Source organism: Arachis hypogaea, chromosome 2 (genome assembly GCF_003086295.3).
Source record: "Arachis hypogaea cultivar Tifrunner chromosome 2, arahy.Tifrunner.gnm2.J5K5, whole genome shotgun sequence".
Taxonomy (NCBI): domain Eukaryota; kingdom Viridiplantae; phylum Streptophyta; class Magnoliopsida; order Fabales; family Fabaceae; genus Arachis; species Arachis hypogaea.
The window spans coordinates 85,813,410-85,826,238 of record NC_092037.1 but is presented as its reverse complement, the minus strand read 5'-3'; the positions used below and the strand labels follow the sequence as shown (position 1 = coordinate 85,826,238).

Here is a 12,829-nt window from a genome sequence, read left to right as displayed (position 1 = left end):
GGGGAGCTGTGCCAAAAACCAGACGATCCACTCCCAGCTATTGCGTTTTCTTTGGCGATTTTCTAATCTTATGAAAGTTGAAGAAACAAGTCATAGTTTTGAGGTCCACGGTTGAAGTAGAGTATCGAGCACTTGCCAATGTCATTGCTAAAGTTGTGTAGATTATGAGGCTGATTCGAGATTTTGAGATACAAGTTAATCCACCTTTCATCTTTTGTGATAACAAAGGTACAATTCACATTGCAGAGAACTCCACCTTACATGAGCATGCCAAGCATATTAAAATGAATTGTCACTTTACTCAAAAACATGTAAAAAATGATACCATAAAGTTGGTGTATGTGAAGTCAAGACATCAGTTTGTCAACATCTTAATAAAAATTGTGTAGTCTACCTTGTTTAAGAATTTAATTAGCAAGTTGAAAATTATTAATATATTTTTTTTAATTTAAGAGAAACTGAAAAAGTATTAGCTAATATCTTATTTTGCTTATTATGATTAATTATTGCAGTTAGTTAATTAACCTTATTTATAAAAGAATCTTTTCTGTTAGAGCTTGTTAGTTATTATTGAGATGTTAGTATATAAATTGATGTAGTTGACATATGTATGTCAGTATGTGTGTATATATTTCACATCCAAACTGATAATGAATATGCGGAAAATTATTTCTCCAAAATCCAATATTGGTTCTAACATCTCAAGCTTTTTTCCCTCTTATTGTTCATTACCTATTGTTTCACTGTCTTCTAGCGTTTAGGGTTTCAAAATCCGAATGAGGATTTCTATTTAGTCTGCTTTAAGATTTAATTGCATGTGTAAGTGTAGTTTAGAGTCGATGATTATGGTCATGTTAGTGCATTTTTTTAGTTACATTGAATGATTAGTGTTGTATTTGTGCACATCCTTGCTTTTTCAGTGAATGATCAATGTTTTGTTTATATTTATCAAAACTGAATTGATAATTGAAATCAAATAGACTATTGTGTCATCACATTACTGATTAGGTCATAGATTATATCGATTGATTTGGTCATAATTAAATAATTATATAAAATTTAATTTATTGTTTTATATTTAGAATAAATGTATTTTTTTAGTTTTATTTTTTATTAAATTAGTTCTTATTTTTAAATTTTAATAATTCATTAATTAATTTATATTTATTATATTCTTTAAGTATTTATAAGTTTATATTTATTATATTCTTCAAGTATTTAGGAAAAAAACATTGTAATCCTAAAAATAAAAAATATATTCTAATCAATAAAAAATATTTTTTTGTTAAATTTTAAATATAATTTAATTTTATTTATGTAATATATTTAATAAAAATATCATGCATAGCAAATAATAATCTTATTTAGTTTAATAAGGTTTTATTAAATTTGACCAAATTAATTCATTTAGTTTTAATTGATTTTATCAAATTTGACTAATTTTGATTGGATTCAAATAGTAATCCAACTCGAGTTGATGACTAAGTGACGAAATTTATAATTTGACGGGGTCAAATTGAATTTAATAGATGTGATTTTCTATTGTTGTCTCTTGTTTTTTTTTTTTATCAGATAAATGATCTAATGACACTCATTTTTCACTATGATTGGGCCTTAGAATCACAACTTGAGGGTAGAATTATCTACATATTCAACTCATCAACTGGACTGATTCTTGATTCTGGATTCATAAAGACTACCTAAATGTGTTTGCTATAACTAGTTTCTACAAAGAATTTGGATATAAAAAATCTGTGAACTTTTTATTTTATTTTGACAAACAAATCTTGTTAATAGAAAATTTATATTTTTATTATTTTTTATGCAACACTAATTAAATAATTTTTCATGTTATAAAAAATAGATATTTTATTTTTATATTTTTTATTAATTATTTTATTTTAATACCAAAAATAAAAAAATATACACTTTAGATGTACATATAAAATAATACAAATAACATTTTTTTTCAAAATATTTAAAAAATCTATTTATGCTCTATTCTTTTTTTTATGGGGCTCTACGGTAAAATGGTTTTTTTTTTTTCTTTTTTGGTTTTAACTGAAGATAATAAATCACCACCTACCACCTCTCCCACCAAATTCCAATCCGTCAATGTTGACAAAAAAAAAATAAAAAAATAAAAACAAACTCCAATTTCTAACTTAAAATACTCTATAAGTCCAACCAAAGCATCAAACCACAGCAATCACATTGATACTCAATGGCTTCTTCTTCAGATAGTGAAGAAGTGAGGGTACTGGGAAAATGGGCAAGCCCATTCAGCAACAGAATAGACCTTGCTTTGAAGCTAAAGGGTGTTCCATACAAGTACTCAGAGGAGGATCTTGCTAACAAGAGTCTTGACTTACTCAACTATAACCCTGTTCACAAGAAGGTACCTGTTCTTGTTCACAATGGGAACTCCATAGCTGAGTCACTTGTTATTCTTGAATACATAGATGAGGTTTGGAACAACAACAATAACCACGCCTTTTTGCCACAAGATCCTTATCATAGAGCCTTGGCACGTTTTTGGTGTAAGACCCTTGATGACAAGGTCAGTTTTTGCTTATGTTGACCGAAACTGAAGAGATTTTATTCCCCCTTCTTTTTGGAAGTGCAAGAATTTAACATAAAATTGTTACATGTTAACATAAGAATGCTCACATAGTCACATGGTTTTGGTTTTATGTTAGTTTATTTGGTCTATAGAATGATTTAGGACATAGTTACTAAGTGTAATCAATTTAGACTGAAAAAAAAAAACCAAATAAGAAAAACAAAAATGTTAAGTGCACACAAAAAATCAGTCATTATGTATTTGAGTATAAATATATGTGTTGTTCAATTCATTTTCAATGTATATTTGTATTTCAACTATACGAGTACTAATTTGGTAACTGAGTTTTGATATACACCTAGCATAGTTGTAAAAAAATTTATCTTGATTTTGCTTATATAATACATGATCGGATGTCATTATGTATGTTAAGATCTTGCCTGCCATATGGAATGCTTGTTGGAGCGACGAGAAAGGGCGCGAAAAAGCCGTTGAGGAAGCCTTGGAAGCTCTCAAGATACTGCAAGATGAACTGAAGGACAAGAAGTTCTTTGGAGGAGAGACCATAGGATTGGTTGACATAGCAGCAAATTTTATTGGCTACTGGGTTTCTATATTACAAGAAATTGCAGGATTAGAGTTATTGACCATTGAGAAATTTCCTAAGTTATATGAATGGAGTCAAGAGTATATCAATCACCCTGTGATCAAGGAAGGCCTGCCTCCAAGAGATGAATTGTTTGCATTTTTCAAAGCATCTGCTAAAAAGTAGAAACCATTTTGGCATTTTTAGAGGTGTGATTCATAATTGTTACCATAACATTTTTCTTCAAAAATGATACTATTGTAATATGCAAAATTCCGTTCTGTTTCTAATGGTTTTGAATGTGTTGCTGCTAGTACTATCATATATTATAGTTTCAAGTCAAAAGATTAACTTTATGATGTTCCTTGACACATGGAAGAGTTGTTTTTGCCACTTTCTTTATGAAAAATATTAAAAAAGAAAATATTAATGAATGGTTCTCATTTCATTTATGTATCTCAATACATCTTGTGTTGCATTCTGTTCCAATATTTTTCTTCCATTTTTGGGACATGGGTTAATGGAACATAAACAAACTAGGAGGGTGTAATTTGATATACAAGGTATAGACCGTGAGATATTAGATATGAACTACGCATAACTACAAAGAGACACAACAAAACTCAACAAACATAACTATGGTATAAACATTTTTTTCTATCATGCTACTAGTTCTGGTATGCTGTTGTTGATTGCGTTACCCCAATGTTCCATTAATGTCATTTTCTTCTTACATGCAAATCTCATTAGTTTCTTAATCACTTCTTTGGGTGCAGCCATGGAGCCAGAGTCTCCACGATCGCAAGAACATGCTGCATTTTCGCTTGCCCGACATATGCACCTTCTCCTTGCTGATCCAAAGCATTATGGTACAAGTAATCTCGGAAGAAATGTCACAGAGAAAGCAAAATATCAACTCTTGGAAGTTACTAGATACTTGTTAGTCTAGAGCATTGTAAAAATGTTATGATAATTCACTGTTTTATACTTGTAATTTGCAATTTCCAAACTGAAACAACTTTGAAGAAAATATAAGCATATATAATTGATCTATTTCCTTGAAGTGTTGAAGATAGAATTTGTGAGAAGACAATTGATGATGCAATTTGTTTTGAAGCACTAGAGAATGGTTAGAGAAATACACAAGTTCATGGTGCAAGTTCATGTGGTCTTATGACTGATTGTTTACATATTACTGCATTTTATAGTTTTCAAGTATGAGTAATTTGTGAGGCTTGCTATTAGACTATTAATAATGTGCGTTGGTTTAAAAATACAATTTCTTATAAAGAAAAATAAATGGCTAACCAATATTGAGTCCAAATCACCCTACAGGCCTACACCTAGCATAGAATTTAGAAGATGAATAGTTAATAAAAATGTGTAAACAGTAGAGTCAACCTATACCACTAATTTGATGATGTTTTTGCATCCTAGAAATGGGCAAGAATGAAATTCATTCTATTTGACTAAGGCTCCTTTCCTTAAGCCAGTTTTTCCTAAACAACAAAGAGACTTTACGTGAAAAATTATATAAGGACTAATTTTTAAAATTTGAGGGATGAAAATGACTTACGTCTAAATTTTCAAGAACTATTTTGACTAATAGAAAACTTTTTTATATGTCAAGTAACACGTGGTATGCCACGTGTCACACCTGTCACGTGGTGTACCACGTGTTACTGACCTGCCACGTGGCGTGTCACGTCATCATGCCACGGGCACTTAACGTGACACATCATCATCCAATTGACGAAAGGACTAATTTGACTAACAGTTTATCTTTCAGGGACTAATTTGATTAAAAAAATAATTTGAGGACGAAAATGAAGATCGGGTGATCTTTCAGGGATGAATTTGAACATTAACCCGAAAAATAAAACATAGAAACAAAATTGATATAATATGACCATCCTCTCTTCTCTCTCCCTTAGGAACCTCTCCTAGGGTTTGGGAAGAGTAGCGTACAAACATCCGTTTTATCGTGTTCCGGCCCCACTAGCACCAATAGTGGAGTGAGTTTTCTCGACGGTGTCCTAAAACAAACAAAATGGAGAGTGAAACAGTGCACGAAGATCCTGCAGAACATGAAGCAGAGGATGAAGAATCTCTTATAGTGTATGGCGAAGAAGACATAAGCGAAGGAATCAAAGAATGTCAGATAAGCATTATTGAAAGACTAGTCACAAACAAAAGCATCAACGTGGCATGGATCCAAACAGCTATGTACAACATATGAAAGAAACCAGAAGGGTTCAGAGTCACTGAAGTCAAACCCAAAACTTACCAGTTCTTCTTCAAGAATGAGGCAGATCGAGACAGAGTTCTAAGAGGTAATCATTGGACCTTTAGAAATGCCTACCTTATAGTAAATAAATGGGATATGGATATAGAAAAACAAGAACAACAGCTTGAATAAGTGGACATAAAGATCAAGATCTGGGATCTTCCAGAACACTACAAAATGCTAAAACCTGGTAAAAAGATCGTTGGTTGCATGGGAAAGGTCAAAGAATGTGAGCTATTCGAAGTAGGAAAGGATCAAGAGAGGTTCATAAAGGCTACGGTAAAGATGAAAACAGATACACCTTTTATGAAAGGCACAAATGTAGGAAGCAAGAAGGATGGCCTCACCTGGGTCAATTTCAAGTTTGAAAAACCTCCAACTGTATGCTATTACTGTGGTAGAACTGGCCATGAAGAGAATACCTGTGGCAAGGCAGAAAAAGATAAAACTGAGGGAAAGAAAAAATTCAAGAACCTAGATCCCTGGTTAAGAGCTGAAATAGTAGAAAGCAAAGTGGAGCAAAAAGCTGAAGAAGAAGGAAAAACTAAACCAAACCAAGGCAAAAGAAAGGAACATCAAAAAAAGAAAACTATTAAGCTAGTGGAAAAACTGGCCACCCTGTCAATGTCGGACTCAATAGAGACTGACGTTGGAGAAGGGACAAGCCAGGCCCCTGCGATAACTCTACCAGGAACCTTCTCTCAACGAAGGGACCAGGAAGAAGTTAACAAAAAGTGGACAGAAATAAAAAAATTTTCAGATAAGGAAACAACACAAAGTGAAGATGCAAAAAAAAGAAACAGGGAAAAAGGAAGATAGCAATAGTCCAAGAGAACAGAACTGTAATTTGGAAGGAAATATGAAAAGAAAAACAAAAATCACCAAGAAAACTTGACCAGAGTAGGAGAATCAGTCTTCAAAGAAAACACAAATCAAAATTCAAACAAAGAACAAACAATGGGGAGGAAATGGAAAAGACAAGCAAGAAAAGTCCCTACCAGCCCCAAATTGAAGATAGGAAAGGAAAACAAAAGTCCAAAGAGGAAGGAAAACTAAACAGAGGACATGGACATAGATGGTGAAGCAACACAATCCAAGAAGCAAACAAGAGACCCAACATCGGAAACGGCGGAAGTTGCTGGGCAGCCCTGCCGACAACAATGAAAATACTAAGCTGGAATTGCCGTGGGCTTAGGAACCCATGGGCAATTGGAGCTCTAAACAAGCTCATTAAACAGAAAGCTCCTAACCTTGTTTTTCTCATGAAGACAAGGACGAAGTCAGAAAAAATTATGAGGCTAAGGTATAAGGGTGGAATGCAGAATGTAGTTGGAGTGGACTGTAATGGAAATGGAAGACAGAGAGGGGGTGGGCTGGTAATGCTATGGAACAGAGAGATTGAAGTCAACATAACCTCCATGTCAAAAAACCACATCGACATGGAGATATAAGCAAGGGGCAGCAACCACAAATGGAGAGCAACTGGATTTTATGGATGGCCAAAAAACCAAAATAAGCAAGCAAGATGGGACTTATTGAGATCTCTTGGGCAAGCATCATCAATGCCATAGGTGGTTCTCGGAAATTTTAACCAAGTGTTAAACCAACAAGAAAAATTAGGGGGAATCCAACCACATATGCTTAGGTAAAAGGATTTCAAGAAGCTGTCCAAACAAGCGAACTTCTTGACCTCGGCTTCGTAGGACACTTTTTTACTTGGTCAAATGGGCAGGCGGGAAACAATAACATTCAAGAGTGTTTGGACCGAGCAATGGCAACCCTTGGCTGGAGAGAAGCCTTTCTGAAAACGACGATCCAACACCTAACATGGTACAAATCAGATCACTGCCCAATCCTTCTAGACTTGTATGGGGAATCTAAGAGAAGGAAAAAGAGCCAACATAGGTTCAGATTTGAGGAGCTGTGGCTGACTAGCGAGGATTGCGATCGAATCGTGGAAGAAGCTTGGAATGAGAGACCAGGAAACGTAAAAGAAAAAATAAAACTCTGTGGTGAGAGACTGGACAGTTAGGGTCGAAGGACTTTTGGTGATATTCCAAAAAGAATTAAGAAGGCCGAAAAGGCTCTAGAACAGCTGAATAGCCTCCCTCAAGATGAAGAGACACTAAAGAGAACAAAGATGGAGGAAGAAGAGTTGGACGATCTCATAAGGATGGAAAAAATATGGTGGAGCCAAAGGTCAAGAGCAAACTAGCTAAAATATGGGGAAAAAACATCAAATTTTACCATCATAAAGCCTCACAACAAAAGAGAAGAAATTGGGTGCAAGCTATAGTGGATGACACGGAATCAAATACGAAGATGAAGAACAAATAGAAGTTGTAATGAGGAGTTTTTTTGAAAAATTGTTCACAGTAGAGGAAACCTTTGAAGTGGAAGAAACTGTGGAAGTGGTTAAAGGCCGTATAAATGAAGAAAGGTTCAACATTCTCAACGCTGATTTTACTAAGGACGAAGTATACAAAATGTAACAATAGATGCATCCAACCAAAGCACAGGAGCCAGACGAAATGTCGCCCCTATTCTACCAAAAAATGTAGAAATTTGTGGGACATGAAGTAACCAAAACAGTTCTTAAAATCCTAAATGAGGGAGCTGACCCAAAGGAGATAATCACACCTACATTTGCATAATTCCAAAAGTGGAAAAGCCAAGACACACGAGGAATTTCAGACCGATTTCTTTATGCAATGTGATCCTCAAGCTGGCTACCAAAACAATGGCGAATAGGTTGAAGATTATCCTCCTTCAGATAATAGGGGAGAATTAAAGCGTTTTTGTCCCGGGCAGACTTATAACGGACAATGGATTAATAGCCTTCGAAATATTCCACTATATGAAGAAGAAGACTTTAGGGAATAAAGGCTATGTAGGAATAAAATTAGACATGGAGAAAGCATACGATAGGGTGGAATGGAATTTCTTGAGGGCTGTCCTAATTGCTATGGGATTCCCGGGAAGATGGATTCAAACCATATGGAACTGTGTGAGCTCAACCTCATTCTCCATCCTGCTCAATGGTACCCCCGTCAAAACTTTTCAGCCTTCAAGAGGATTAAGACAGAGGGATCCCCTATCCCCCTACCTCTTCATTCTATGCACTGAAGTTTTGTCAGGAATCTTTGTAAAAGTACAAAACAGCAGGTTGATACAAGGGATTAAGGCAACACGGAATAGACCGGAGACCAACCACTTATTCTTTACTAATGACGGCATTCTATTCACAAGAACCTCAGATTGGGAGATACAAGTAGTAAAAGAAGCCCTGAATTCTTACCAACTTGCTTCTGAACAACGTATAAACTTGAACAACTCGGAGATGTCTTTTAGCCGAAATGTGCCAACTAACAGACATATTCTTATACAAGAGTGGATGGGGATAAAAGCCGTGGAAGGACACTTGAAGTACCTTGGACTCCCAACTTTTGTTGGAAGATCCAAGAAACAAGTTTTTGAATTCGTCCAAGATAGAGTGTGGAAGAAATTGAAGGGTTGGAAGGAAAAACTCCTCTCAAGAGTGGGGAAAGATGTGCTAATTAAGGCGGTGGTCCAATCAATACCCACTTACATAATGGGTTATTTTCGATTACCAACAGGACTTTACAACCACATTGCATCAAGGATCAATAAATTCTATTGGGGATCAAAAGATGGCGAAAAGAAAATATACTGGATAAAATGGGATAAACTTTATCAGTCAAAACAAAACGGGGGACTGGGCTTTCGAGATATGGAGGCTTTCAATATGGCTCTTTTAGCAAAGCAAGGGTGGAGGTTAATAAAGAACTCTGAGTCGTTGGCAGCCAGGACCCTCAGTAGCAGATATTATAATAGAAAAGACTTTCTGAGCTTAGACGTGGGTTTCTCCCCATGTTTCACATGGAGAAGTATATGGCAAGCAAAGGGTGTGCTGAAAAAAGGGGAATGCTGGAGAATTAGAAATGGTGAAACAGTGAGGATTTGGAAAGACCCTTGGCTCCCTAAACAAAATGGATCAAAACCATGGTCAACCCCAACAACATTGAACCCAAATGCAAGAGTAGCAGAACTAATGTTAGAAGAAGAAAAGGAGTGGAACACAGATCTAATCAACCAGATCTTTCTACCCTTTGAGGCTCAGCAAATCCTACACATTCCTATCCCTAGCTCTAACCAAGTGGACTGCTTCTATTAAAAAAAAGCTAGAGATGGTGAATTCTGAATAAAATTAGCCTACCATGAACTAAGAGCCAAAACCAGATCACAATCAGAGATTTTCAAAAGAGAACAAAGTAAAGAACAAATCTGAAAAGATGTTTGGAGAATAAGGGCACCACCCAGAGCTGTGAACTTCCTCTGGAGACTCCTCCACAAGTCTCTCCCTACAAAAAAGAACCTGAACAGAAGGGGGATAAATTGCTCTTCTTTGTGCCCAAGATGCTGAATCTGAGGAACACATTCAGGGAATGTTGGTTCGCTAGAAAATTTTGGTTTGCATCTCCATTCACCCTGAGATCAGAAATGGGAATATTTTTAGATGTAAAAGAATGGGTCAAAGAAATAATGGAAAATATTCAGAGTGAAGAAAGGGGCATGTTTTGTACCTTGTTGCAGCAGTTGTGGAGAGCGAGAAATTCTCTTGTCTTTGAGAAAAAATCGGCACCGATTGAGGAAGAAGTTCAACAAGCTTGCATGTGCTTTGATGAATTTTGGAAAGCTCAGATGATAGAAAAAATGAAATGCCCAATAGAGAAGCCCCAATTCTCAGTGAACCAAAAGTGGAAATGCCCACCATCCAACATAATGAAGGTTAATGTAGACGCAGCGGTCCCACATGATATTAATAGAGGAGTTGGTGTTGTAATTAGAGATGAGATGGGAATCATAATGGTATCAGCAATAAAGGAAATACCTTATCCCCTTGAAGCACATGAAGCGGAAGCATATGCAGCATTTTGGGGGTTGAATTTTGCAAAAGACTGTTATTTCTCAAAGGTGATTATTGAAAGTGACAACATGGAAGTAATGGGTGCCTTCAAACAGAGAAGGTGTTTTAGTTCTTGTTTTGGAACCTTTATCATTGATGCTATTTCATTTATTAAAAATTTTAGAATTTTGGAATTTAGTCATGTTAAGAGGGAAAGGAATAGAGTAGTACATGAATTAGCAATCTTAGCTCTTACCAATCCAAATTGCATGTGGATGGAAGATGGCCAAGCCATGTCTAGAATTTAGCTCTGTTAGATGTTCTTCCTTTTTCTGATTGAAATTCCATTTGTTTTAAAAAAAAGAGACTTTATGTGTGGTCAGCCATTCTCAATTTTCATCAACCAAATCACAAATTAATCTAACACTTTTTTTTTGTGTTATAAGGGGCATAAAGCCCAGAAGAAAACAAAAGAAAGACTAGGTACAAATTATGCGGAGTAATTTGATCCCTCTCTCATGGAGATTCTAATAAGTTCTCGGAGAGGAGAAATCCAAAACTAAAAACCTACTTCATTTTTTGAACTCTTTTTAGCCGGGCAATATTTTTTTGTTTTCCATGGTATCTCCCAATCTGGTAGGTCAAGGACTAATCCGCCACGGTACTGAGCTTCATTTAAGGGTTTGTCGCTGGCCAATGGGTTGCTGCATGCACAAGGCGGGATTTAAACCCCCGACACTTGCTTAAGCGGACTAGTGAGCTAACCACTAGACCAACCTAACTTGATTTTTTAGCCAAGCAATCTACATACTCTAATTGCCCTCCCTATAAATTTTTGTACAAAACAAATTCTCCAATTGTAGTTATTCTATAAAATGACGTTTTGGGCTTTAGCTTGTACTATAGTCTGACATACTAATGGTAATTAACAAAGCCCAATAAAAAAAGACCCACATGTTTCTTCTCATTTTAGCACAATAAAAAAAGACCCACATGCATGCAACAATCCATTGGTTAGTGACAAACCTTTAAATGGAGCTCAGTACCGCAATGAATTAGTCTTTGGGCTGCCGAACTAGGGGATACCGTGGAAAACCCAAAAAAAGACCCACATGTTTCTTCTCATCTTAGCATGTATCAATTTATACTTTTTTTAGTTTAATTACTCTGCAGGTCCCTATAGTTTCACCAAATTTTTAATTATGTTTTTATATTTTTTTTCTTTTCAATTGAGTTCTTATATCATTTAATTTTTTTAATTAAGTCCCTATTAATGTTAAATAGTAAACAAACGTTAGTAAAATGTGAATTTACTTATTCACCCATATTCTATCCCTATATTCATTAATTATCTTCTAGGAATTCCTTTTTTAAAGTAGGTCAAAAGAGCAAGCCAAGGAAAGAAAGACTCTATCGAAAGGTGTCTCCTCATGAAATAGAAAGACTTTGTTGCATCAACAAAGCAAAGTGTAGTAGTAAAAAATACTTAAGCTCATCCATGTGTACTCACTTATCGACTGTGAAGGGTGCTTCTGAGCTAAATCAATCCCGCACAGCTTCTTATATGTAACTTTACACTCAATGAAAAGAAAAAAAGAAGAAGAAAGATTTCTCTTTGCAATTCCAGAGAAAATTTTCAAGCAATCCAATTCAGAACGATTTCAAGCAGACTAATCTCAAATAAACCACTTTTAATATTAGATTAATTGTTACGTCTAAAATCCAAACCAAATCCATAATTTTTAATATAATCCCTAAAATCTTCATTAGTCCTCTCCAAACCATAACTAATGCGCTGTGGCAACAACCCTCTGTGAACAAAAACCGAATCTCCAACAACCAAGATAGTTGCATTCTGCGACAAAAACCTACTTGAAATTGGACCATTAGGTCGCAGGGCCGCAATGCAGGCATGAAACCTGTCGAAGAACTCTCTTCTCAAAACCCCCTCGTGTTTCGGCTTCTCAAAGAAGTAGAGGACCTTGTACTCATCGCCGCGCGGTCAAGGACATCGTCAACCTGGACAACAGTGGCAGAGCCCGCTACGTAACGGTCAGAGGCATCGATAAGACCGACGAGGCATAACGCCTGCTTCATCTTCTCGAGGTCGCCATGGAGATTGTTGACGGCGATCAGGCGGCTCGGAGAGGGTAGCCATATGGGTAATAGTGACAGGGAGCGGGAAATTGAAGGGTTAGGGTTTTATTTGTAATGGCAGTATTGGGAGGAGGAAGAGGCCGCTTATAACACCCTAACTTTTAGCACGTCATGATCGTACCAAAAGTAAGGAGTTACTAACCTGTTCTCCTTATTTACTATTTAATATTGAGCCTTTAGGTTGATATCGCGTTTCAGTTTATAAGAAAATTTCAGAAAAAGATTTTAGTAATTAAAATCACATAACAAAAGATCTTCAAATAATAATAATCACATAACTACTAATAATAATAGATGCTATACGATTAA

At 35.6% G+C, this 12,829-nt stretch overlaps 2 protein-coding genes across 2 annotated transcripts; both read left to right on the top strand.

Annotated features, from left to right (window-relative positions):
- Positions 1-2,184: 2,184 nt before the first annotated feature.
- LOC112748827 (probable glutathione S-transferase) lies at positions 2,185-4,323 on the top strand. The gene is made up of 3 exons (XM_025797074.3): positions 2,185-2,560; positions 2,997-3,358; positions 3,926-4,323. Exons 1-2 carry the CDS (start codon positions 2,225-2,227, stop codon positions 3,333-3,335), a joined length of 675 nt encoding a protein of 224 aa, XP_025652859.1. The 5' UTR covers positions 2,185-2,224; the 3' UTR covers positions 3,336-3,358; positions 3,926-4,323.
- A 5,634-nt stretch (positions 4,324-9,957) lies between these two features.
- On the top strand, positions 9,958-12,448 carry LOC140177180 (uncharacterized). Its single transcript, XM_072210015.1, has 2 exons — positions 9,958-10,458; positions 12,254-12,448. The coding sequence occupies exons 1-2, from the start codon at positions 9,958-9,960 to the stop codon at positions 12,446-12,448; spliced, it is 696 nt and encodes a 231-aa protein (XP_072066116.1).
- The last annotated feature ends 381 nt before the right edge of the window (positions 12,449-12,829 follow it).

Bases quoted from the DNA above. Each gene is read 5' to 3' on its own strand.
- LOC112748827 (XM_025797074.3), top strand. From the start codon at position 2,225: ATGGCTTCTTCTTCAGATAGTGAAGAAGTGAGGGTACTGGGAAAATGG. The intron at 2,561-2,996 runs GTCAGTTTTTGC...ATGTATGTTAAG, and splicing joins GTAAGACCCTTGATGACAAG to ATCTTGCCTGCCATATGGAA.
- LOC140177180 (XM_072210015.1), top strand. From the start codon at position 9,958: ATGGGAATATTTTTAGATGTAAAAGAATGGGTCAAAGAAATAATGGAA. The intron at 10,459-12,253 runs GTAATGGGTGCC...TTGGACCATTAG, and splicing joins TTGAAAGTGACAACATGGAA to GTCGCAGGGCCGCAATGCAG.